Raw genomic sequence first — 27,187 nt, forward strand, 5'->3', positions numbered from 1 at the left:
TTTCTCTCTCTTTCGTAATTCGTTAGAGATCCTTCTGGCCTTTGGGGCTATTCAGTGAGTTGTATAACCTCTCCTGTGCCTTCGCTCTGGCAACCGCTACCACCTTCTTTGCTCTCCTCTTAAATTCCCTATAAACTTCCTTTTTTTTATCTTTCAAACTTGCATTTACATTTTTTACAACCTGCCATTCTTTAAATGCCACTTTCTTCTCTTTCAATACATTTTGCACTTCGTCATTCCACCACCAGGTATCCCTATCTATTAAACCCTTTCCTTTCGACTCTCCAAACACATCTTTTGCGACCTTCCTTATATACCTAGCCATCTCAATCCAACATTCATTCGCCAATGTCTCTTTCATATCACTCATTTCTATCATTTTCTCCAATATTTGGTTCCTAAATCTAATAGCACATTCATCATTCTCTAACATACGCCATCTTGTCTTAGGAAGGGGCCGTGTTCGGCTGTTTTTGGGCGAGACACTTAATTTAAAATCCATTAGGATTAGTCTGTGTTGGGTGACTAAAGCTTCGCCTGGCAGCACTTTACAGTTTTTGACACAGCATAGACTCCTTCGCCTCACTAGGAAATAGTCTATCTGTGTCGCGTGGTGGCCACTCTTGTAAGTTATTAGGTGTTCCTCTTTTTTCTTAAACCACGTGTTTGTTATAGCCAGGTCGAAGGCACAGGCAGCTTGTAAAAGTGCCTCGCCGTCAGCGTTCCGGTTTCCAAATCCCAACCCACCATGCACTCTCTCATATCCATCACTCTCTTTTCCTACATGGCCATTAAAGTCACCACCCACATAGACTTCCTCGCTATCCTGTAAATCCATCAGCAGACAATCAAAATCCTCCCAAAACTTTTCTTTCACGCTTTCCTCACAGCCTGACTGTGGCGCGTATACACTTATTAAATTCAGTGTCACGCCGTCCACAATTAATTTAATCGCTATCAGTCTATCATTCACTCTTTTTACATCAACCACACATTCTTTCAACCTACTATCTAAAACTATACCCACACCATTTCTCTTCCCATCACTTCCACAATAGAATAACTTATATCCTTCTCCTATTTCCCTAGCCCTTGCACCCTTCCACTTTGTCTCTTGCAGGCACGCTGCATTTATCCTTCGCCTTTTCAAAACATCTGCTAGCTCCCTTCCTCTTCCAGACATCGTTCCTACATTCCAACTCGCATACCGCAATTTTACCTCTCTCACACTTCCAGCTCGCTTCTTACGTCGCACCCGCCCGTTTTGGTGCGACAACCCTTGTCCATTTCCCACAGGGGCCGGGTGCTGCTCCTGCGCGTCGCCTGTGGGGTACGCCCTAGCCCTATCATTCTTATAGTTTTCATTGTCCATGCTGTAAGTGTTTCGGCTTATATTTTTAAAGTCGGCCGCCTGCCTGACACTAACCCTCCTTGGGAATGCTATCGTGGTGGTTTACCCGCCACCGTGCGGGTGGCCCAAAGTGCAGATGATATGCACTGGGCCCTAATATAAACCCTTAGTCGCCTCTTACGACACCCACGGGTAGAGTTGGGGAGGTCCTATTCTAATCCGGGACCACACTGGATACCATAATCGGAAAAAAAATAAAAAAATGGGACCCCACGGGAAGCACTACCTTTCAAACAAAAAAAAATTTATCAAAATCGGTCCACCCAGTAAAAAGTTATGAGGTAACAAACATAAAAAAAAAAAAAAAAAAAAAATACAGACTAATTGATAACCTCCTCCTTTTGGAAGTCGGTTGAAAAGCACAAAAATTGTAACTATTAGTGTTGAGTAATTTATGACAACCACCGCCGTTCGCCCGGCTTCGCACGGATATAATACTGATAATAAATATAGTACTTTATCTGCATTGTTTCTCTAGCTTTGTAAGTCATGTAATGTCTTGAATCAATCTATTTATTGAAAAAGACACCATCAAAATCCGTTGTGTAATTGTTAAGATCTAAGCATACAAAGGAAAGACAGCGGTAAGGGACTTTGGTTTATACCATATAATGAGGCTATGTAAATATAATTTTCTCTTCCAGTGATTGTATAATAATCATTTCCAGGTTTAAAGTTCAAAGTAAGGTTCGAGATGAGTAAAATTGCAATAGCGTCTCAATGATTAGAAGTTCACATTGTTTCTACTTCTACATTATGTAACTATCGTTACTTTATCTAAGCAGTGTCATCGGTCTTTACGGATAAGGTTTATGAAGCATGAAGAATACTTTTCATGTATTTGCATTAACTTAAGACGTTTGTTTACTATATCTCTTGAGAAGTTGGTCTCTAACGATACAAAAATGTAACATAATAATATGTTCTGCTTTAGTCAATTGTCAGTCATATTAATTTATTTGATATAATATATTCAATTAATGAAATGAAGTTCCAAAGCAGAATTAAAAGACCGTAAACAATTTATAACAATCGACAAACCACACGATACAAAATTTAAATATCGAATTCACAATCTGAAACAAAGCTTAAACGTTTTTCTCAGCATTAAACGTATCTTACATTACGTGATTAGAATTGTAAGGAATTTCTTAACAGTAAGTCGATTTCTTTTGAATATTCAACAGTGATGTCGGCTTAATTCAGGGACGTAATCAGCTCCCACTTTTAATGTCTTTTTAACTCAGTATTGTTTTATTTCCATTCATTTGTCTTTTTAAATTTATTCTTATCTTGTCTTGTGGGTTTAAATGGTAATGATGTTATATTGTACATGATAAACGTAAATTTACGTAACTGCTGATTGTATGCATAATACATGTGTTTTTTCATTGGAACATTCTTTCGTAGTCAATAAAGTTGTCTCATGTTGCGTATAGAAATAAATTAAACAGTTATATAGAGCTATTTAAACATACTAATACAATATGAATGTGTGAAAATGACTTTATCATTAAACAGTTTAGTTTCAAAATACCTATTGATGTAAGTGACATATATTAACTAGACTAGACTTGACATTTTGTTATTAGCAATTGTCCAATATAAGGCTGAATAAAAAGAGTGGAACAGTTTTGTAACTTAATATTTTCTTAATTAAATAAGAAAAAAAATGTGATAAAATTTATAATGAATTTTAATTAATTTATATCGATACAAATTACAACATATTTCTATGGATTCTCATTAAGAACAAAACTAAAAAGTATGGCTTAATTTCCAGAAGAGTAATTTGTCGCTCTTTATACTGCATAATATTTGATTAAAAATTAAAACTATTTGATTAATATTACTCATACACAAATCAATATGTTTTTAATTAGCATCTAATGGATTTAGTAGAATTAATTATTTATATTTATTAATTTTATCACCAATTACAATAAAAAAATACAATGAAGATAAAAATAAATTACGCTCGTAATATTTGTACTTAAAGTAAGTAACACAAGCGTTTGTTAACTTTATTGCCCTTTTCCCCAGAGGTTAAGTGTATTCCGTAATAAATTCTAAGTTGATTCACTATAATCTTCCATCAATAATGACATTCGATTAAACCTTTATTTGCGGTAGGGCTATGTGCAAGCCCGCCTGGGTAGGTGGTACCCAGTACGCAGTATTGTTGTGTTCCGCTTTAAAGGATGAGTGAGCCAGTATAACTACAGATACAAGGGACATAGCATCTTAGTTATTATTTAAATTTCTTACAGCGTCATTGTCTATGAGTGAAGGTAACCACTTAACATCAGGTAGCCCATATGCTCGTCCGCCAAGCTTTTCCATAAAAAAACCTCTTTTTAAATTTTGCATTCAGCAAATAATTTAAATTTGGAACATCAGTAATAAATAATAGTATCGCTATTTACATAACCTTGATTTTTTTCGTTTCAAAAAATTGAGTTCCTTAGTCAATTATTATTATAAGGCATGAAAAATAGGAAGTACGAGCTTGTTATTTGTATATTATTGCACAATATTACCCAGTGATACAGTCGAGTATATTCAATGAGTCTTATCTGTCTAATTATGAGTTATCTTATTTACTATTACGATGGTAATATATGAGTTAACTACTTCAATTATGATATAATTAATTAATTTAAAAATAATTATATCTTAAACATATTTCGAGGACCTTGAGAATATATTATATTACATAATATTGTCGTAGGTCAACATTTTGTTTTTATTAATATTACTCTTTACTATTTTTACTTTACCTTTATAAAGTAATATAATTACTTTATTTATATAATTTATTACAGCTTTATTTAATTCCACACAAAATTATAATTCAAAAATTCAACAAAATATGTATAATACATAACATGCAGATTAACCAAATATAAAAAAGTAACAATCTGATTTCATTATTAAGCATTTCGGGTGATATTGTATTGTTGTCTGGACCCCCTACGGGTAAAAGCCTTTTTTTTTTTTTTTGTTTTACGAGGAGGAAAGGCATTTACGCCTCCCGCCCGGCCGGGGGACCGGGACGGGTATGTGGGACTCGACCGGGGCCATAAGGGCCCCGTGCCAGGGCAGAAGGCCCTGTCCTACCCACTAAAACCTCCTCGGGTTTCCACCGTACCGCGTGATGGAGGGGCTACGGGAACGCTAGAGCATACTTCCGCGGCCCCCCCGCGGCGACCGCCGTGAGGCGGTCAAATCGTTGAATGCGCGCCCAAGGGCGCGCCTTCCTCCGTTGCCTCCGTCCAGTAAACGTGACGGACTCCCCCGAGTCCGCCACTGGAGGCTGGGCGCCAACAATGCTGACGCCCTGGTGGCGGAGGATAAGATGACAGGCTCCGCCGCCGACCATCGGTGTATCTCCACACCACACGGTGGACCACCACGCATCAGATGGTGGACCACCACTCCTCCTTCGACGCTCATAAAGAGCCCTCCGTTCTATATACATATATATATATATTGACATTTACACAACTATTTACAATATTTACATAAATACATATAATACATATTGTACATATAGTACACTCCTCCGCTATGCCAGCGGGGCCGCTCACATAGTCCACTCCGCTGCGCTCGGAGAAGTACTAGGAGCGACCTCGCGGCCTTCCTCCGCGTCAGTCTTAGCCGCGGCCGGCGAGCACACAAGCCGGCCCCGTTGCCCAGGGTGCGCCACGAGGAGGCGACTGACATGCACCCCAACGGGTAAAAGCCTCCTCCAAGTAATTCCATCTTTCTCTATGCCTGGCTGTCTTACTTTCTTATTATCAATCAGAATATATTAGTGAACTATAAATATTTTTCGTTCATATATTGATGTCATTAAATTAATAATTAATCACTGTTTGTATAATTCTTGTTATCCTAAAAACGTAATAAAATAAATAAGATCGTGACGTCGACATCTGTAATTATTTAAACACATACAATATATGACAGTTATCACATAATATGTTATAATATTTATGACGCAAATTATTTTATACCGACAAAAAAACCAAACACTTTAAATCACAATTCTGTTTAATTCAATTTACACTTGAACATACATCACCTGTATGTACATACAAAATATACTGGTTTTGTCAACTCATTAATATTGACTCAGTATATCTAACTAATAAAATGACGTAATCGATATATAAACTAAAGGTGAAACAAGCTATCTATTAGCAAGTTCTTGGCATTATTTTACTGATTGACCTATTACTCCACCGTCAAATAAAAATACTTCCTCTTTTGTATTGTGATTCAATTATGAGTAAGCCTCGCACTTCACTTGACTTTATTATTAGACCATTATTGTTTTATACCACTCGTAGTACCAGCTTTTATAGCCATAAGTGACCACTTACATAATATCTGAAGGCCATTCCCCAGTCAGTGTTGCTGATATTGAAAAAAATGTGAATGTTTGTTATATCTCCACTAGGTGGGCCGAAAAATGGCCTACCTGATGGATAGTGATCACCGTTGCCCATAAATATTGAAAATATAAGAAATATTTATTGTTCCTCATTACACCAATTCGCCATCAACCTTGTGAACCAAGATGTTATATCTCTTGTGCCTGCAGTTTCATTGGCATACTCACCCTTCAAACCACACACCACAATAATGGATCGATTTGAGCATAGAAGAGTTGTTGGTACCTGTACGGATTTGTAAAGTTTGCTTCAGTTATTATCATATCTAAATTGCAGTGTCATATCATTAAAATACTTATCAAACGGGCTTAATTTAACCTACCATACACATACTAAATTTACATATAAATAGAACTGCATTGAATTCGTCTGCGTTTGCATGAATGCTTTCAAATGAGTTTCAAAAACAAAGTTGTGATAGTGACGGGAGCCAGCTCGGGCATCGGTGCATCGGCATCTATCATGTTCAGCAAAGAGGGCGCTCGCGTGGTGATGGTGGGCCGCAACGAGACCAAGCTCTCTGCCGTGGCTGCGAAATGTTCATTGCCACTCGTGGTTCGCGCTGACATCGCCAACGACGATGATGCTCGCATCGTCATAGACCAAACCATTAAGAAGTTCGGTCAGATCGATGTCTTAGTTAACAATGCTGGTATGATGATGGAAAATGGCGGTATCCTTGCTGATGATATGATGAAAGTTCACGATGTTATCATGAATATCAACCTCCGAGCAGTTGTTAATTTAACAAACTTGGCTGCCCCATACTTGGTCAAAACTAAAGGTAATATTGTAAACATTTCTAGTATTGCTGGCACTATGCCTCCTTTAGGTACATGAATGAACGACTACTACATCTCAAAAGCAGGATTGAATCATTTCACCGTTTGTTGCGCAACTGAGTTGGGCCCACACGGCGTGAGGGTAAACGTGATTAGTCCTGGACCGGTAAGAACCGACTTAATATCCAATGCTAAAGCTGCCTTTACTTGGGACGAATTTCCATCGAAAACTCTCCTAAACAGAGTGTCCGAGCCGGAGGAAATAGCAGATATGATTTTGTACCTGGCGAGTGATAAAGCGAAGTCTGTCACAGGAGCCAACTATATTATCGACAATGGCATGCTTCTTAAACGGGCTTAATTGAGTGTTTATATTTTAAATCATTTATTAAAAAAAATGTTTTGTTATGGCAGTAAATCTTTATTTTCATAAATCTCCTCTTATTTTATATAATAAGTATTTATTGTTTTAAGAACATCTGGCAATACCCTACTCATACATAGCCCACTGGCTAGCAATAACAAAATATACTTTCAATCATCTTTATTATAATGGTCACATAGATAGCTGCCTTTTTCATTATAATTACTAGACATATTCTTAACTTCTTAATTTTCCTTAAACGATTTACGTATACTAACATTTTATATAATAACATAGTCGAGTTTCAATCACAATCTAATTAAATTCCTTTGTTCAATATATCAATATAGAAAATTTCACTTACTTGTCGATTGTCAAATCAAACACCGCCACATTTTCGGCTCAAAATACAACTTCCTTAGAAGGAACCGGCAGAAAAAAACTCAGAGGTATTGTCTTTGTCCATACATGACGTTTTACAATTACTGAATCTTAAAATAATCGCCTGTAGATGATCGTTTCATTCCTAAGCTATGCAAGTAACCTTGACCTCAGTTATGTACCAACAGTATGTTGCCCACTAGCATTTTTATTATTTTCGTTTAATTTGGTAACAGATACATAGTTATCGCAGGGATACTATTACTATTGCATTCGAGTAATAATAGTAACAAGTTTGTGTTTGTTCCTTGTATCAATTCTATCAGTATCACATTCCCTTACTAATTTAAATCAGTAATATTTTTACATATATAATTATTCCGAAACATCACAGAATGATAAGCATCAACAATTATATTGATTTTTTAAATTTATGCCTTAATGATTTTTTAGATCGTAGGTTACAGATTGCGGGAAAAGCCCTTTTCTGCAGCACACATATTGTGTGAATAGCAGCTGCGTTACTCCAGAGCATAATACTGTAAGATATTATACTGCTTACGGTAACGGAAATATACTAAGCGGGCTGTATCAACATATATTTCATTTTTTTCCACGACAAATGCTGCAGAGCTTATTCTATTCATCAAACCTTTTAGAGGCACAAACTTATTGAAAATTGTCTTCAATAGAAAGGCCAATAAATTCAACTGACTTAACTGGATATTAGAACATAATGATAAAACGATAAAAACTACCGTTTTTATCTTTGTCGAATAGTGCCATAAATCTAACTATTATTGATATAGATATTAGAAGAATTGGAGGCTAAAAATCCTGGCATTCAAGTTTTGGTGGTCTTTTCTGACAAAACCTACAAGAGAAAATGATCTTATCGTAACCTTAGATTAACGTCGAAGTATTTTAATGCACATCGTTATTCTAAAGATTAGATAAGCAGTAAAGAGGAATGTTGATAATCAGCCAGTCCTTCTCAGGCATTATTCAGATTAGTTGTCGGTAGTAAACTAATTTGATAGTAGCGTTGTTTTAGTAAAGCTTAAGAACAACAAATCTCCGATTTTTTTCCCATGGACAATTAAATGTATCATGTTCAAGGGTTAGAAGACTATCTGCGATATTTGTTTGTATTTTATTTTATTTAAATAGATCACAGGGTGATCACTAAAATCGTCGTCACAGAAGAGTTGCCACCTTTTCACCAATATACCTGGCCAAAAAGAGAAAAATTAATATACTTGATTTTTTTATTCATTTATATACAATCTTAATAAAATAAGAGCTTCATAAAATACAGAATCTGCTGATTTATAGCTTCTTGGGTGGAACAAAAATCGCCAGGCCCGCTCTAAATTGAAGTGTTATATCATTAAAATACTTACCAAACGTGTAAAATTTTCTATAATTAACATTCTATATGCTTAAATTTACATATAAATAGAGCAGCACGGAATTCATCAACATCAGTCTTACTCGGAACATTTCAAAATGAGTTTCAAAAATAAAGTTGTAATTGTGACGGGAGCCAGCTCGGGCATCGGTGCATCGGCATCGATCATGTTCAGCAAAGAGGGTGCTCACGTGGTCATGGTGGGCCGCAACGAGACCAAGCTCTCCGACGTGGCTGCGAAATGTTCGTCGCCACTCGTGGTTCGCGCTGATATCGCCAACGACGATGAAGCTCGCGGCATCATAGACCAAACCATGAAGAAGTTCGGTCAGATCGATGTCTTGGTTAACAATGCTGGTATGGCGATGAAAAATGGCGGTATCCTTGCCGATGACATGATGAAAGCTTATGATACCATCATGAATATCAATCTCCGAGCGATTGTTCATTTAACAAACTTGGCCGCCCCATACTTGGTCAAAACTAAAGGCAATATTGTAAACATTTCAAGTATTGGTGGAATTATGCCTCCTTCTGCTGATGGTATGACCAACTACTACATCTCAAAAGCAGCATTGAATCATTTCACCGTTTGTTGTGCTATGGAGTTGGGTCCTCACGGCGTGAGGGTAAATGCGATAAGTCCTGGACCGGTAAAAACTGATTTAATAGCCAATGCTAAAGCCACCTTTACATGGGGTGATTTTTCACCGAAAACTCTCCTTGACAGGGTTTCTGAACCGGAGGAAATAGCTGATATGATTTTGTATCTGGCAAGTGATAAAGCCAAGTCTGTCACTGGATCTAATTATGTGAACGACAACGGCATGCTCATTAAAAAGACTTAATTAAGCATTCATATGTAATAAACATTCGTTAACAAAAATATTTGTATTATCATGCATTAAATCTCTGGTCCCAAATATCTCTAATAAGGTATTTTTGTTATTGTAAGAACATCTGGCAATACCGCACTCATACAAAGCCCGCTGGCATTATCTTATATGTATGACTACTTTCTGTACTTTTTATAAAAAAATATATACACATATATTAACATATCATATGATCAACTTGTAATTTTATATCTTAGTCGAGTTTCATGAAAGGTAAATTACTAAATTTACCTTTCGGACACAAGTGTTATCATTACATTGTATAAAGTAAAATCGCTTACCACTGTCAATTTTTAAAATTATACAACGAATTTTTAATGCTGTTTTTTGTACGAGATATTTTGATCCAAGAGGTAGGTTTAGTTATACTATACTGCACAATATAGTAGAGAGAGGACGGGTTGCTAGTTACTTTAATAATTCTGCTTTCTGTTTTTTTTCCCTTTTCGAGAAGTATTAGAAATACACGGGCCTAAGCCAAATGTATCATATCAACCGGTGTAGAATTAAGCTTATGTTAATGACAAGAATTGACGTGTAAGATAGCTAGTTTTGAGATAAGCTGCTTTCTGATTTTCTTTGTGATGGCGGATGGTGGCATTTGCAGGGCATTTACGTTACTTGAGAGGGGTTTTGGAACAACGCCCGTTGTAGATATTATACTGCTGCTATCATTAAACTACTGCATTTTTTATTTTTCATCTATTACTGTAATATCCTATCTATTATAATGTATTGTCTTATCTATAATTATTCTACTATGCCAATGTAATTTAAATTGGACATTTTGTTATATCGTGTAAGGCGTATGTTTGTAAAACGTCACCTTTTAGGCAATAAGCAAATTATGTATGAGCTACGAGTAGGTGGTGTGTTCAATGATTTCAGAACTACTATGGTATCGTCTGCATAAAGCAGTTGGTAAGTTAGGTAAGAGGATGATATGTTTCGGTAATTACGAGCTACGATTACAAAAGCCTTTTCAAAGAGCTTACCTCACCGAAGCCAGTCATTTGAGGCATATCTGTTGACGTGTTACTAGCTAACACCGGATAGATACCTTCGTGTAAAGACTTTTGGGCCCACGAGTCTATTTATTAGAAAAAATCAGTGTTTATTATCAGCCAGCTCCTCTCACGCGTTATTCAGACAAGGTCTTGGAAGAACACAAAACTCTTGAAAAACTTGAGATACCTCTCTCCTACTAGAGTCACGATTTAACCATTTTTAAGTGTTGTAACGAACCGATTCGCTGGGTGATTTAACGATTTCCAGCCCTGTACTGTAGGTTAATAATAATAGGTGTATTTGTAATAGACATGACTAAATTATGAAAAAAAAGACCATATGCTATCTAGAGTGGCAGAGGACTCCAGACTTCAGCAAAACAAATAACACCAAACAAGACAAATAACTCAACAAAGACAAATTCCAAGTCAACATCATCGTTCAACGATGTTTAATGCAAACTATCTAATTTCATTTCCATTTCAAGACATTTGGATTAAATACTCTATATATAATCCAAATAATGCTGTTATAATAATACTGTATAAGAGCAGCGCGGAAAATACGTCTATGAAATCATAGTAACACAAACTATAAATAATACTATTCGAAACTTATATTATTCACTAGATTGTGAAGAGACACAATTGTGACACTGAATTGGGATGGGATGCGGTCATTCTTTGCATTTTAACCATCGTGACGGATTTGTTTATCGCTGATTGAATCAGACATTTTTGTAGACTCTCTCACTGATGAGATAGTTCTTGTTATGAAACGTAAAATTGGCCGTCGGCAGCGATTCCCAACCTTGCTTTGGTCACTCCCGCAGAACGCTGTCACGTTGAAAGTGGGAACCTCTAGGCTTACGCATCAGCGAAGGTCCTCTGCCTTTAGGTCCTTCGAAAATTAAAAAAGATCGCGGCAAATTAGAAGAAATGTAATATCAATTAAACATTATGGTAACACAAAGATTTTGTCAAAAAATACTATTATTATTACAAGGCATGTAAAATAATAACTACAAGTTTGTTATTTGTATACTATTGCACAACATTACCCATTGATATGTAATCGAGAAAATTCAATGGGTCTTATCTCATTTACTATTACGATGGCACTGGATGGAACTGCTTTAATCATATCGATAAAACACTTATCATACGAGTTTGATCTACTACAATTATCATCCCATATACTAAAATTTACATATAAATAGAGCGGCATGGAATTCATCAACATCAGTCTTACTCGAAACATTTCAAAATGAGTTTCAAAAACAAAGTTGTAATTGTGACGGGAGCCAGCTCGGGCATTGGTGCGTCGGCATCGATCATGTTCAGCAAAGAGGGTGCTCGCGTGGTCATGGTGGGCCGCAACGAGACCAAGCTCTCCGCCGTGGCAGCGAAATGTTCATCGCCACTCGTGGTTCGCGCTGATATCGCCAACGACGATGATGTTCGCAACGTCATAGACCAAACCATTAAGAAGTTCGGTCAGATCGATGTCTTGGTTAACAATGCTGGAATGACGATGGAAAATGGCGGTATCCTGGCCGACGATATGATGAAAGCTTATGATGCCATCATGAATATCAATCTCCGAGCGGTCGTACATTTAACAAACTTGGCCGCCCCATACTTAGTCAAAACTAAAGGCAATATTGTAAATATATCAAGTATTGCTGGAATTATGCCTCCTTTTGGCCCCGGTATGACCAACTACTACATCTCAAAAGCAGCATTGAATCATTTCACTGTTTGTTGCGCAACTGAGTTGGGTCCTCACGGCGTAAGAGTGAATGTCGTAAGTCCTGGACCGGTAAGAACTGATTTTATGGAGAATGCTAAAGCCGCCTTTACATGGGACGATTTTCCACCGATGACTCTCCTAAACAGAGTGTCTGAGCCAGAGGAAATGGCAGATATGATTTTGTTCCTGGCAAGTGATAAAGCGAAGTCTGTCACTGGAGCCAACTTTGTGAACGACAATGGCATGCTTATTAAACGGGCTTAGTTTTAAGTGTTAAGTTAATTTAATAAATATTTATTTCTAAGAATATTTTTTTGTATTATTATTACCTTCAAACACTAGTCCCATAAAATGTGGATCATTATTCATATTATGGAGTATGTATTCTTGGTATTTTTTTTTTATATTATGTTTAATATTCAGCGCTACCCTACACGGCACATAATATGCAGTCCTCTGGCGAACTGTCGTGTTTGTATGGAATCTAATCAATGTCATTGTGATGGTCTTATAGACAATTACTTCTTTTATTGACTTATTTTATAATTAGAAAAAAAAAAAATTATTGGATTATTTTCATATTTAGTCCGACTCACATTATAGTCAAACCAGGGTTATAATCATAAGTACAATTTAGAATAATAATAAATATGTATTTTTAGTTCATACCAATTTATGAAATAAAACATATTGCAATCTATTACGTATTTGTTTCTTTATAACAATAAAGGAAAAACGAGTTGATACCGACTTACAAATATGACATTATTTTATATATAATTAAAAAAGATGAATAAAAAGAAAACCACTCCAAGCAGAACATTATATCAAAACAAAATAATATGCCCTAATAAGGAAAAAAAATGGGAATTCTGTTGTAACTTAACAATCAATTTATCTATCTAATTTGCTTCTCATTAACATGTTTGCCTACTTTAAATCTAACTCAATACCATACCGATGAATAACAGTGATCAAAATTTGTTTTGAAATAGTGTATTATTTGAAATCGGTTTATTTTTTTTATAAAAATATTTGTTTATTTCGTTCTATATCTACACTGTCCTGTTTACGGTAATTCCTTTTATTAAATATTTGCCAGAACTGAGTTAGCCATGTGGTTATCCATAGCGTAGATGCGATATTTTTATTTTTGTGTTCATTTTAAAGAACTCCACCAAGGATAGACCACAACTATATTAAAAAACTAAAACACTCAAATATACAGCAAAGAATGCGGTTTCAAAATGACAATTCAAATTTTCGCGCGAAAACAGAACTATATGACTTATGACGTAACTGCTGTCTGAGACTGCCCCTTTGATCATACTTGTCCTCACTGGCTTTCATACTTATTAATTATTTCTCGACCTATGAGATTCTTTCTTGTAAAAATTTAAAACGGACTATCGATACTATGCAAATAAGCTTTATTGACGTATTTTTTGTGCCAATTTGCTCATCACTTCAAAAAAGTTTTCAAATAAATGGTTTATGACAGGACCTTCTGACACAAAACTGAGATAAAAGTGGTTTCAAGCTGAAAAGGGGAATCTAGAGTCTGCTTTGATAAATCCAACTTCCATTTTCATTCGAAAAACGCAATTAATTTTCGTTTCAATGTTCAATTTTTCACAACTATAACCACATGTAAGTAGTCATAACATGAGTGACGTCACTGAACGCTATATTAGTGTTTTGAAATATGTTCCGTTTCAAGTTACTTTAATTCGTACTTATTGTTAAAAAACAAAAATTATAACAATTATAAACTATAATATATTTTTTTAACAATTTATGAGCCATTTTTTCATAAATATTATATTTGCATGTTCCCTATTATATGGCATCTTAACCGATGATTGCGGGTTCAATCCCAGGCAAGCACTACTGAATATTCATGTGCTTAATTTATGTTTATGATTTATTTCGTGATCGGCGGTGAAGCGTCTAATTTCACCGAAATTCTGCCACACGTGAATAGCGTGGTGGAATATGTTCCAAATCTTCTCCTCCATTAGGCCTTAGCGAAGCAGTGTGATATTGACAGGCTGCTAATGTAGTGTATTACACTTGCTATATTTTCGTATTGCCGTTTACTACATTATGTCCCAGCATAGTGTCCTATTAAAGATCGTTTGTTTGGTTTTATTAGGTATTGGTATTTGTGATGTTTCAAGGTCGCAGATATTGTCGTCGTATAATATGGAAAAACTTAATAAAAAACGTCCAGGATTCTCGTATTATTTTTTGCTACACATATTGTAGTTTTTTCGTGGCTGACACCGACCGCAAAAATAACAATTATTGTAATCACATTAGATAATCGTAAACTAACTTTTAAGTCATATTGATTATTTGAGTTTCCTTAGGACTATCTTTTAAAAATATTTTGATAATTGTTATTCGTCGGTATGTGTTGAGTTAGATTAAAAGAGAATAAATATATTAATGAATAGAAAATTAAGGTGATTCCACATTTGTATGTATGTGCAATTATTATTTTTTAACTTTTTAGTGCATATCAATTTATTTTGAAATAGTGTTTTGAGTGAAGTCGGATTTCTTTCTGTTATTTTTTTCTTTTTTTTAATTTTAAGTGAAGATAGATTATGACAAGAATTAAACGAAGTAAGGGAGAACCGTGTACGTAAACGGAATAAAACTACTTCGAGGACAATTTCGAAGGAGACTTGCGAATAACGCAAAATAGACTTTGAAAATTTTGTACACGCACAATCCACGTACGGTGCTATATCGTTTGTGCTATATAAAATAATCCCTAATTCCTTATAAAAGTGTTATTGGAAGTGACTTTTTTATTTCATGTTGTTTAATAAGTATTAGAGTATAATTGTGCTTGTTTTTAATAATATACAAAGACACAGTATAATAAAAAATATTTAAAATACTAAAACAATCACAGTAATTACATTGAAGTGCATACTATTTGAAGAGAACGCGTAAGTACGCGATATACGCGGCGCTTACGACTTTTTGGGCGCGAGCTTTTATCGAAGAACAAGGTAAATTGAATACGCTGTGTTAACTTATTAAAGCTTACCTACATTTATTTAAAATTGAATAGAATGGAGTGTAAACATTGCTCATGCTTATTGAAAGTTGAAGAATCTATTAAATGTACTGCTTGCTTAAATATATATCATCATGGCTGCGTGGGAATTTCGCTTGCGGACTTTAAAAAGATTCTACCAATGAATAAAGCTAAATGGAAATGTCCAAGTTGTAAACAGACCAAAAAAAATAATAATATAAGTCCCATTACACCTAATGTCGCCAACGAAACCAATTTAGATCTTGCACAGCCCTATTTGAACTTGAATACTAAATCTATAATAGACCACTTTGATGAACGTTTCACTCATTTAAATTCATCTATTGAATCATTTAAAAGTTTCATAACCAATGAGTTTAAAAAAGTTACCGAAACTGTAAACGAATGGACAAAAAAAATTAAGCTCGTTGAATCATCAATTGATATGGTCATGGATCAAGTTAATAATTTTGACAAGGAAGTTACAAAAATACATAACATCGAATTGGAGTTAAATGAGCTAAAGAATTCTATGAAAGATTTAAAAGATAGCCATTACAAGAATGAACAATGGGTTCGACGTTCAAATATCCAAATTAGTGGAGTTCCCCAAAAGAAAGGCGAAAACCTTATACAGTTAATAAAGGTGCTCGCTGATAAGTGCAATTTCCCTTTGGACCCGCTTACTGACATTGACTTTATCACAAGAGTAGCGACTAAGAATGATTCCAATGACATCAGGCCTAAACCAATTATTTTAAAAATGCAAGCTCGTTACAAAAAAGACGATTTTTTGTCATCGCTTCGAAAATTAAAAACTATAAGAGCTTGCGATATAGGATTCTCAGGAATGCAAAATCAAATTTACGTTAATGATCACCTTTCTACTCGCAATAAAAGTTTATTCAATGAGGCAAAGCGAAAGTCGAGGGAGAAGGGTTATTTGTTTTGTTGGGTACGTAACTGCACGATTATGGTTAGACGCACAGAAAGCTCGCCTGTCCTACACATCACTTCTCAAGATTGTTTAAAAAAAATCGTATAAGTGCGAAATTGTTTTATTTAAAACATAAGTTTCAAGTGTCTAATTTTATTTTGTTAGTATTTTTTCATAACTTTACTTTATTAGTTAATGTCCATTTTCATGACTTTTTTAGTTATTATTTTATTGTTAGTGTTGTATTTTCTTTTATGATTTTATTCGTTTTATCTGAGCAGCGTTCATTGCGGGAATCATTTATTTATGACTTATTAGAAATAGAAACTATGAAGGAATTTTTATTACAGATATGTAATATATACAATTATTATTTGTGTTTTAAGTATTCAACATGTTCTTAAATATTTTTTATCAAAACGTCCGAGGTTTACGGACTAAAACTAATCAATTTTATAAAAATGTGCTTAATTGCGATTATGACATTATATGCCTAACAGAAACTTGGCTTTTACCTGGAATCTTTGACAGTGAATTATTTGATGCTCGATATAATGTTTATCGTAACGACCGAGATTACGAGCAGTTAGAAATGACAAAGGGAGGTGGTACTCTGATAGCGGTCCGTCGCGAAATTGATGTTGATGTGAGAAATGTTCAGTTGCCTAATTTTTCTAGTGCTGAAGTCACTTATATAAAAATTATAACTAAACACGGTATTATTAGGAAAATTTTGCATCTTTTTTGTTGTTACTTTCCACAGAATATTTCTCAAATGGATTCACAGCTTAATTTTTTTGAATTTATATCTGATTTGACTATAGAAAATTCACAAGATGATATAATTATTACAGGCGATTTTAATATACGAGATGCTGTTTGGTCATTAAATAATAATAATTCAATTTATATTTTAAATCCCTCGGAATGTCTCCTTGTACATAACATATTTGTTTTTATGAATTTTACTGGATTAAAACAATTAAATTATATTCTTAACTTAAATAACAGGCTCTTAGACTTAGTACTTTCCAATCTGAATTGTAACATATCTCGTGTGGACCCTTTATCAGAACCTGAAGATGAACATCATCCTTCCCTTTGTATTGAAGTTGATATGAATACCATTGAGCGAAATTTAAATCCAGCTATTCGAGTTGTACGTCGCTTTCACAGCGCTGATTATGATAAAATTAATTCTGAATTAGCAAAAGTTAACTGGCAACACGAATTTAAAAACAAAGATGTTAGTCAGGCAGTTGATACGTTCTATCTCATCGTAAATCACATTATAGAGACATTTGTCCCGTCTAAGTGTATAAATGAGAGCAATAAATATCCACGCTGGTTTACGCGACCCTTGATAAAATTAATTAATAAAAAATTAAAATTCCACAAAAAATGGAAAATTTATGGCCATCAAAGCGATTATAACAAGTTCTCTGAATTGAGACTACAATCAAAAAACTTAGAAGGAACGTGTTATAATGAGTTTTTGGAACGAGCAGAGAATAATATTCGTTTTAGCTCAAAACAGTTTTGGTCCTATATAAAGACTAAAAAAGATCATACATCTGTACCTAATGTAATGTATTTTAACTGTCAAGTTGGATCCAATGGACACGATATAGCAAATATGTTTAATTCTTATTTTCATTCAGTTTTTGAAGATAATAGTGGAAATCAAGCAATGGATCACTATACTACTAGCGCAAATCAGACTATTATCAGCTCCATCGAGATTGTTGACAAAAAAGTAGAACGATATTTATCGAACATAGACACATCCAAGGGTTATGGTCCAGATGGAATACATCCCATTTTCTTAAAAAACTGCAGTAAAGTGTTATGTGTGCCTTTAACCATGCTTTTCAAAAAATCTTTGGACACTGGATTATTACCAACTATTTGGAAAAAATCTTTAATTACGCCGATTTATAAGTCTGGAAATAAAAACGATATAAAAAACTATCGCGGTATTTCTAAATTGTCAGTTATTCCAAAACTTTTTGAAAAGATTGTCTATGATACGATATTTCCATTATTAAGGCCTCTACTTACCTGTAACCAACATGGTTTTATTAATAAGCGATCCACTGAGTCCAATCTGTGTGAGTTCTTGCATACAGTATTGAGTGCTATGGAAGCTGGTTTCCAGGTAGATGTCGTATACACTGATTACTCGAAAGCATTTGATAAGATATCGCACAACTTGTTATTACAAAAACTTAACAACATCGGTATACATGGTGACCTTCTACGTTGGCTTACATCTTATCTCCGCGAAAGATCTCAAGCCGTTGCTATTAAAGGATATACGTCTAGTTTTATTCCTGTAACATCGGGTGTACCGCAAGGTTCTCACCTTGGCCCTTTACTTTTTAATATTTTTATTAATGACGTAACTAATTGTTTCAAAAATTCTCAAGTTTTATTATACGCTGATGACACTAAAATTTTTAAGATAATAAAAAATAATCAAGACTGTTTTCATTTACAAGAGGATTTAAATAAATTAGGACAATATTGCATTGCTAATAATTTGCAGCTTAATGTTGATAAGTGTTGTGTAATTACATTTTCGAGAAAAAAAGAACAAATAATTTTTGACTACTCCATATTTAATACTAAATTAAAAAGGGTAACCGAGGTGAGAGACCTTGGGGTACAACTAGACAACAAACTCATATTCGATAAGCATATTGAGAAAATAGTGATGAAGTCGTATAAAATGCTCGGATTTATCTTTCGGCAAGGGGCAGATTTTAAAAATATTCAAACCTTTGTAATTTTGTACAATGCTTTCGTTAGATCACATTTAGAGTATGCGTCAACTGTTTGGAATCCACAATATGCAAAATACGTCAACTTAATTGAAAATACACAAAACAAATTTATCAGGAGGTTGCGATACAAATTTACTTTTCCTGACTCTGTCTTTTTGCCACTTGAAGAACGTAGAGAACAAAGAGACCAAATGTTTCTTTACAAAATATTAAATAATTTAATTGATTCTCCATATCTGCTCAGTAAGATTTTATTTAAATGTCCTCGTTTTAACGCTCGCTCTCAGGATACTTTTTCAATACCTATTTGTAAAACTAATTATTTCAAAAATTCTTTTATCCTAAGATCTTGTAATAGTCATAATAGAAAATACAACCACATTGATCTGTTTAAAAATAGTTTAAGTAAATTTTATAATCTTGTGAAAAATACTTAATAGTAATTAACCATAACCATATTTCATCACGTTAAAATTTTTCTTTGTCATAAATAGTTATATTTTATGTAACATCAAAATTAGTCCACTTCCCTGTTAAAACAGTAGTGGAAACTTAACTGGCATAAGTGTTAAAATATGATTATTATATTAAGTTGTAATATACGATATGCTGTATGTTTCCCTAATAAATAAATAAATAAATAAATAAATAAATAAAAATGCGATTTTACATAAAAAAAAATTAAATAGGGACAAAATCGAAAACATTGTCATCGTGACAGCTTGATTATTAAGCTGGTCAGTGACAGTCAACAAACTACAAGGTACGAACATTGAGCTGTAATCGACCTTGGTAAATAAAACTTTGCAAAATAGCTAATATATTATGTCGTACATCATAAGGGAATCACACATCATGTTGGAATGCGGCAACGAACGTAACATTGACATTTGATCAAAGACAGTAATCCACATATCGCATCCTCACTTTGAGCCGTTTAGGAGTTCCATTGATTATTATATTTGACTTTGAAAATTACTAGCCACGCAACGAAATATGACTCAAATATCCAAATAACTTAAAAAAGAAACGGATGAGTATCGATAACGTGTTCCTCAAAATTAAAGAGTTCCGTTACTTTAGATCCCATGCTCAGAATCTAACCAAACTTTCACAAAAGTTGACATAAATCCTTACTAAAAAAAGATTCATTAAAAATGGGTGGCGTGATTCTAAGTTATTCATTCACTTATCGCGCACATACAAATCGCAAATTTAAGACTTATATGTTTTTTTTTAAATATGAATACCATCATCACAACTGGACCAAAATAAATTGCGGCATACACGGAAAGCACTCGCTTCCAAACAAAAAAATATCGAAATCTGTTCACCGCGTAAAAAGTTATGTGGTAACAAAAATAAAAAAAAAATGCAGACAAATTGATAGCCTCCTCCTTTTTGAAGTCGGTTGAAACATGTTTCGTAACGTATTCTCGTATTATTGTTTGCTAGATATATTGTAGTGTTTCCTTGGCTCAGTATTTCAAATGTTAAATAACCGAGGCAAAGAGAAGAAATGTAATATCGATTAAACATTCATTTATTAAATGATTTTGGAAAAAAAAAATACAATAATTCCATGCCTTGTTTACTACAAGGCACGGAATTATTGTATTTTTTTTTAAAATAGGAAGTACAAGTTTGCTCTTTGAATATTATTGCACAACATTACCCAGTAATATGTAATCGAGAAAATTCAATGAGTCTTACCTCAGTTACTATTACGATCGCACTGGATGAAACTGCTTTAATCATATCGCTAAAATACTTATCATACGAGTTTGATCTACGATAATTATCATCTTCTATACTAAAATTTACATATAAATAGAGCAGCACGGAATTCATCAACATCAGTCTTACTCGAAACATTTCAAAATGAGTTTCAAAAACAAAGTTGTAATTGTGACGGGAGCCAGCTCGGGCATCGGTGCGTCGGCATCGATCATGTTTAGTAAAGAGGGTGCTCGCGTGGTCATGGTCGGCCGCAACGAGACCAAGCTCTCTGCCGTGGCTGCGAAATGTTCGTCGCCACTCGTGGTTCGCGCTGATATCGCCAACGACGATGATGCTCGCAAGGTCATAGACCAAACCATTACGAAGTTCGGTCAGATTGATGTCTTGGTTAACAATGCTGGTATGACGATGGAAAATGGCGGTATTCTTGCCGACGATATGATGACAGCTTACGATAACATCATGAATATCAATCTCCGAGCAGTAGTACATTTAACAAACTTGGCCGCCCCATACTTGGTCAAAACTAAAGGAAATATTGTGAACATATCAAGTATTGCTGGAATTATGCCTCCTTTCGGTCCCGGTATGACCAACTACTACATCTCAAAAGCAGCATTGAATCATTTCACTGTTTGTTGTGCAACTGAGTTGGGTCCTCACGGCGTAAGAGTGAATGTCATAAGTCCTGGACCGGTAAGAACTGATTTTATGGAGAATGCTAAAGCCGCCTTTACATGGGACGATTTTCCACCGATGACTCTCCTAAACAGAGTGTCTGAGCCGGAGGAAATGGCTGATATGATTTTGTTCCTGGCAAGTGATAAAGCGAAGTCTGTCACTGGAGCCAACTACGTGAACGACAATGGCATGCTTATTAAACGGGCTTAGTTTTAAGTGTTAAGTTAATTTAATAAATATTTATTTCTAAGAATACTTTTTGTATTATTATTACCTTCAAACACTAGTCCCATAAAATGTGTATCATTATTCATATTATGGAGTATGTATTGTAGGTATTTATTATTTTTATATTATGTTTAATATTCAGCGCTACCCTACACGGCACATAATATGCAGTCCTCTGGCGAACTGTCGTGTTTGTATGGAATCTAATCAATGTCATTGTGCTGGTCTTATAGACAATTACTTCTTTTATTGACTTATTTTAATATTAGAAAAAAAAAATATTTGATTACTTTCATATTTAGTCCAACTCACATAATAGTCAAACCAGGGTTATAATCATAAGTACAATTTAGGATAATAATACAAGTTCATACCAATTTATGAAATAAAACATATTTCAATCTATTAAGTATTTGTTTCTTTATAACAATAAAGGAAAAACGAGTTGATACCGACTTACAAATATGACATTATTTTATATATAATTAAAAAAGATGAATAAAAAGAAAACCACTCCAAGCAGAACATTATATGAAAAATAATAATATGCCTAAAAAGGAAAAACAAAATTGGGAATTCTGCTGCAACTTAACAATCAATTTATTTTGCTACTCATTAACATATTTGCCTATTTTAAATCTAACTCAACACATACCGATGAATAACAGTGATCAAAATTTGTTTTGAAATAGTGTATTTTTTTAAATCGGTTAATTTTTTTATAAAAATATTTGTTTATCTCGTTCTCTATTTAAACTTTCCTGTTTACGCTAATTCCTTGAATTTAATATTAGCCAGAACTGAGTTAAGGTTAGAGAAGATGCGATATTTTTATTTTTGTGTTCACTTTAAAGAACTCCATATAGGATGGATCACAACTATATTAAAAATCTAAAACACTGTAATTTACGGCAAAGAATACGGTTTCGAAATGTCAATTTAAATTTTCGCGTGAAAACAGAACTATATGACTTATGACGTAACTGCTGTCTGAGACTGCCCCTCTGATTGAGGACAAGCTCACTGGCTTTCATACTTATTCATTATTTCTAGACCTATGAGATTCTTTCTTGTAAAAATTTAAAACGAACTATCTATACTATGCAAATAAGCTTTGTTGACGTATGTTTTGTGAAAATTTGATCATCACTTCAAAAAAGTTTTCAAATAAATGGTTTATGACAGGACCTTCTGACACAAACCTGAGACAAAAGTGGTTTCAAGCTGAAAAGAGGAATCTAGAGTCTGCTTTGATAAATCCAACTTCCATTTTCATTCGAAAAACGCAATTAATTTTCGTTTCAATGTTCAATTTTTCACAACTATAACCACAAGTAAGTAGTCATAACAGGAGTGACGTCACTGAACGCTATATTAGTGTTTTGTATTATGTTCCGTTTCAAGTTACTTTGATTCGTAATTATTGTTAAAAAACAAAAATTATAACAATCATAAACTATAATATATTTTTTTAACAATTTATGAGCTATTTTTCATAAATATTATATTTGCATATTCCCTATTATATGGCATCTTAACTGATGATTGCGGGTTCAATCCCAGGCAAGCACTATTGAATATTCATGTGCTTAATTTATGTTTATGAATTATTTCGTGATCGGCGGTGAAGCGTCTAATTTCACCGAAATTCTGCCACACATGAATAGCGTGGTGGAATATGTTCCAAATCTTCTCCTCCATGAGGCCTTAGCGAAGCAGTGTGATATTGACAGGCTGCTAATGTAGTGTATTACACTTGCTATATTTTCGTATCGCCGTTTACTACATTATGTCCCAGCATAGTGTCCTATTAAAGATCGTTTGTTTGGTTTTATTAGGTATTGGTATTTGTGATGTTTCAAGGTCGCAGATATTGTCGTCGTATAATATGGAAAAACTTAATAAAAAACGTCCAAGATTCTCGTATTATTTTTTGCTACACATATTGTAGTTTTTTCGTGGCTGACACCGACCGCAAAAATAACATTTATTGTAATCACATTAGATAATCGTAAACTAACTTTTAAGTCATATTGATTATTTGAGTTTCCTTAGGACTATCTTTTAAAAATATTTTGATAATTGTTATTCGTCGGTATGTGTTGAGTTAGATTAAAAGAGAATAAATATATTAATGAATAGAAAATTAAGGTGATTCCACATTTGTATGTATGTGCAATTATTATTTTTTATTTATTTATTTAGGACCACTAGTAGCTTCTACATGTTTTAATGACAAATGTAAAACAACTATGCGAAAACAGCCAACATGTGAAGCTTTTTAAAGTAGTCACAACAATTACAATATCTGTTTCAAAAATAAATTAACACACAATTACAACAACATGAGTAGAAAGATTAAGAAAAAAAAATAATGTCAAAATTGATAAAAATTAAAGAGCATAAAAAATAAACAAACACTTAATAAAATTAAAATTAAAAAAAAAAAAAAACACAAATAATTTGAATTGATATAGGCACAAACTAAAATTAAATAATTCATTAAATTCAAGCAAAGTTTACGTTACAAAAATCACTAAAAATATAATAATTAATACAAAATAAATTAAGATAACATTATTTATTTATTTATTATTTGCATCTCTCAACAATTCTAGCGCCCGTTTACGATAAATCATGGCAGAGTCATTAAAAATATCTAGATCTTGACTAAAACCATTGTACAACCGAGATGATCTAGGTATTGGTGCATTACATCCTAATTTCGTTTTTGATATTCTGACATCAAAAGTACCCAGAAAACTACGAGCATTGCGCCTTGGAATACGATAGTGTATATTTTCAAGTAAGTAAGTACATTCGATCTCGTTACGAATTATCTTAAATAGGAAAGAGAGATCTAATAATTGTCTGCGTACAGAGAGACTATCCATATGAAAATCTTTCAAGAGATTGCTGTAATTTTTATTAAATTTATTGTATGATATTTTTTTGTTTCTGGATAGATGATATACAAATCGCTTCTGTATTCTCTGTATACGCCGACGATGTACATCGTAACAGGGATTCCACACTACACTACCGTACTCCAGTACACTACGCACGTAAGCGTTATAGATTATTTTTTTCGTGTTATTCGTGAAGTGTTTACCGTTTCTAATTAAAAATCCTAACGTTTTGGAACTTTTCGCAATTATTTTGTTGAAGTGCGGGACAAAAGTAAGCTTGTCATCAAAAATGACACCCAAATCACTTATTTCAAAAACTTCTTCCAACTTGATGTTATCAATGCTATATATTGTTTCAATTTTATTGAGCTTTCGCGTAAATTTTATATGCTTGCATTTACTGACGTTTAATTCTATTTTATTATTTTTACACCAATTATATATAGCATTAATATCCACCTGCAAGAGCTCTGAGTCAGCTAAGTTGTTTATTACTTTTGTTAATTTTAAATCGTCCGCAAATAGAAATACTCTACTATATTGTACCGTATCGCAAATATCATTAATGAAGATATTAAAAAGCCAAGGTCCTAAGTATGACCCTTGCGGAACCCCGGAGCAGGCTTTATATAGACTCGAGCTAAAACCTTTTAAGACCACAAATTGTTGTCTATTGTATAAATATGATTTGAACCACTGAAGCATATTACCATTGAATCCGTACTTACTTAGTTTTAAGAGTAAAATATCGTGCGAAACTTTGTCGAAAGCCTTGGTTAAATCAGTATAAATTGCGTCAACTTGCTTGTATATTTTATTGTTATCAATAGCTGCCACAATGAATTCACTGTACGAAACAAGATTTGATGTTGTAGATCGACCCTTTATAAAGCCGTGCTGGTTATTATTAAACATTTGCTTAACATAACATTCTAGATATGGGTAAACTATTGCTTCAAATACTTTGGCAAAAGTGGAAAGTATGGAAATCGGTCTATAATTCTCAATGCACTCTCTACCCTTGGACTTATATACCGGTACTATCCTAGCTATTTTCCACTTATCGGGAAAAACACCTGAGCTAAGTGATTCGTTGTACAATAAATATAATGGGAAACTTAATACCCATGCACATTTAGAAATAAATATAGGAGGGATATTATCATTACCTGTCCCTTTAGTTGTATCAAGTCTTTTTAAGTATTGATAAATCTGCCTTCGTGATATTACAAAATTAGTGAACGCTCCACAGTCATGTTTACATTGATTATTATAAGATGGTAATGTATATGAAATTTGAGATTGTGTGTAAACAGAAGCGAAATATGAGGCAAATTCGTTACAAATTTCTGATCCAGATTTTATTACTTTTTGTTTGTAAGTCATTATGCCTGGCAGAACGGTACTATTATCTTGTGTGCCCTTAAGGTATGACCAAAAATATTTAGGATTTCTACTAATTTTTTCTTCAATAATCTTAATGTAATTATTGTAGCAAATTTTCGATAAATCTGCACAACGTTTGCTCAGAAGACGTAATGAAATTTCATCATGTGGGTTTTTATATATTTTGTACTTATTTAAAAAAACTTGTTTCTCTTTATATAAGTTTATCATTTCCTTATTGAACCATGGAGGATATTGTTTACGTTTTAGTTTCTTTTTTGGTACATATTTTTCAATCAGTTTGTTCAAAATTTTATAAAATTTATCGATCATTAAGTTTATTGACTTACAATTACAAAATTCGCTTAACCAATTGATAGTATCTAATTCTGAAATTATACTTACGTAGTCAGCTTTAAAATAGTTCTTCCTTTCACCAATAACGTTGCTTTTTAAATAAGATCTTGATGAATAAGAAACCAATATATCTAAAGGAGGATGGTGGTGATCTGGAGGCACTATTGGGAAAATAGACTTACTAATTTTTATGTTATTATAATTACTGAATATTAAGTCTAATATTTTATTATTTTTATTACAAATGTTATTATGTTGAACTAAATTATTAAGAGATGCAAAATCAATTAGCAAATTTCCTAGGGAACTATTAGAAATAACATTATCATTAGTAGCGAACCAATTGATATTACTTAAATTAAAATCTCCCACGACCATAACATTTTTTTCTATTCTCGGCGATTCTAATATTAAAGTTATTGATAAAATTAGATAGCATATTACGGCTAACGAGAGGAGGCAAATAAACTGCACATAATGCAATTGAGTTATACTCGTCGTGACAATTATCCCGTTCAATATTTATCCAAAGATCTTCACACTGACTTTCACAAAAACTGAGTCGCATTGATTTCAGTTTATTGGAGACCGCCACTAAAACTCCACTACCATCTTTTTTACAATGTAAACGTGAATTAACACG

The 27,187-nt window shown here is 33.6% G+C and overlaps 4 protein-coding genes and 1 pseudogene across 4 annotated transcripts in view; 4 read left to right on the forward strand and 1 right to left on the reverse strand.

Annotated features, from left to right (window-relative positions):
• LOC124544244 (craniofacial development protein 2-like) overlaps positions 1 to 1,213 on the reverse strand; it is a 68,028-nt gene extending 66,815 nt beyond the window's left edge. Inside the window, exon 1 of the mRNA XM_047122717.1 lies at positions 160 to 1,213. Coding sequence (XP_046978673.1) covers positions 160 to 1,183 — 1,024 coding nt within the window. The 5' untranslated portion in view covers positions 1,184 to 1,213. The remainder of the gene's footprint in view (positions 1 to 159) is intronic.
• Positions 1,214 to 6,264: 5,051 nt separating this feature from the next.
• LOC124544413 lies at positions 6,265 to 7,046 on the forward strand (annotated as a pseudogene).
• A 1,830-nt stretch (positions 7,047 to 8,876) lies between these two features.
• On the forward strand, positions 8,877 to 9,657 carry LOC124544414 (3-oxoacyl-[acyl-carrier-protein] reductase FabG-like). Its single transcript, XM_047122948.1, has one exon. The coding sequence runs from the start codon at positions 8,908 to 8,910 to the stop codon at positions 9,655 to 9,657; it is 750 nt and encodes a 249-aa protein (XP_046978904.1). The 5' UTR covers positions 8,877 to 8,907.
• Positions 9,658 to 11,936: 2,279 nt separating this feature from the next.
• LOC124544187 (3-oxoacyl-[acyl-carrier-protein] reductase FabG-like) lies at positions 11,937 to 12,774 on the forward strand. Its single transcript, XM_047122645.1, has one exon. It carries the CDS (start codon positions 11,980 to 11,982, stop codon positions 12,727 to 12,729), a length of 750 nt encoding a protein of 249 aa, XP_046978601.1. The 5' UTR covers positions 11,937 to 11,979; the 3' UTR covers positions 12,730 to 12,774.
• An 8,308-nt stretch (positions 12,775 to 21,082) lies between these two features.
• Positions 21,083 to 21,919, forward strand: LOC124544182 (3-oxoacyl-[acyl-carrier-protein] reductase FabG-like). The gene has a single exon (XM_047122642.1). It carries the CDS (start codon positions 21,125 to 21,127, stop codon positions 21,872 to 21,874), a length of 750 nt encoding a protein of 249 aa, XP_046978598.1. The 5' UTR covers positions 21,083 to 21,124; the 3' UTR covers positions 21,875 to 21,919.
• The last annotated feature ends 5,268 nt before the right edge of the window (positions 21,920 to 27,187 follow it).

Source organism: Vanessa cardui, chromosome 4, assembly GCF_905220365.1.
Source record: "Vanessa cardui chromosome 4, ilVanCard2.1, whole genome shotgun sequence".
Lineage (NCBI taxonomy): Eukaryota > Metazoa > Arthropoda > Insecta > Lepidoptera > Nymphalidae > Vanessa > Vanessa cardui.

Bases quoted from the DNA above. Each gene is read 5' to 3' on its own strand.
- LOC124544414 (XM_047122948.1), top strand. From the start codon at position 8,908: ATGAGTTTCAAAAATAAAGTTGTAATTGTGACGGGAGCCAGCTCGGGC.
- LOC124544187 (XM_047122645.1), top strand. From the start codon at position 11,980: ATGAGTTTCAAAAACAAAGTTGTAATTGTGACGGGAGCCAGCTCGGGC.
- LOC124544182 (XM_047122642.1), top strand. From the start codon at position 21,125: ATGAGTTTCAAAAACAAAGTTGTAATTGTGACGGGAGCCAGCTCGGGC.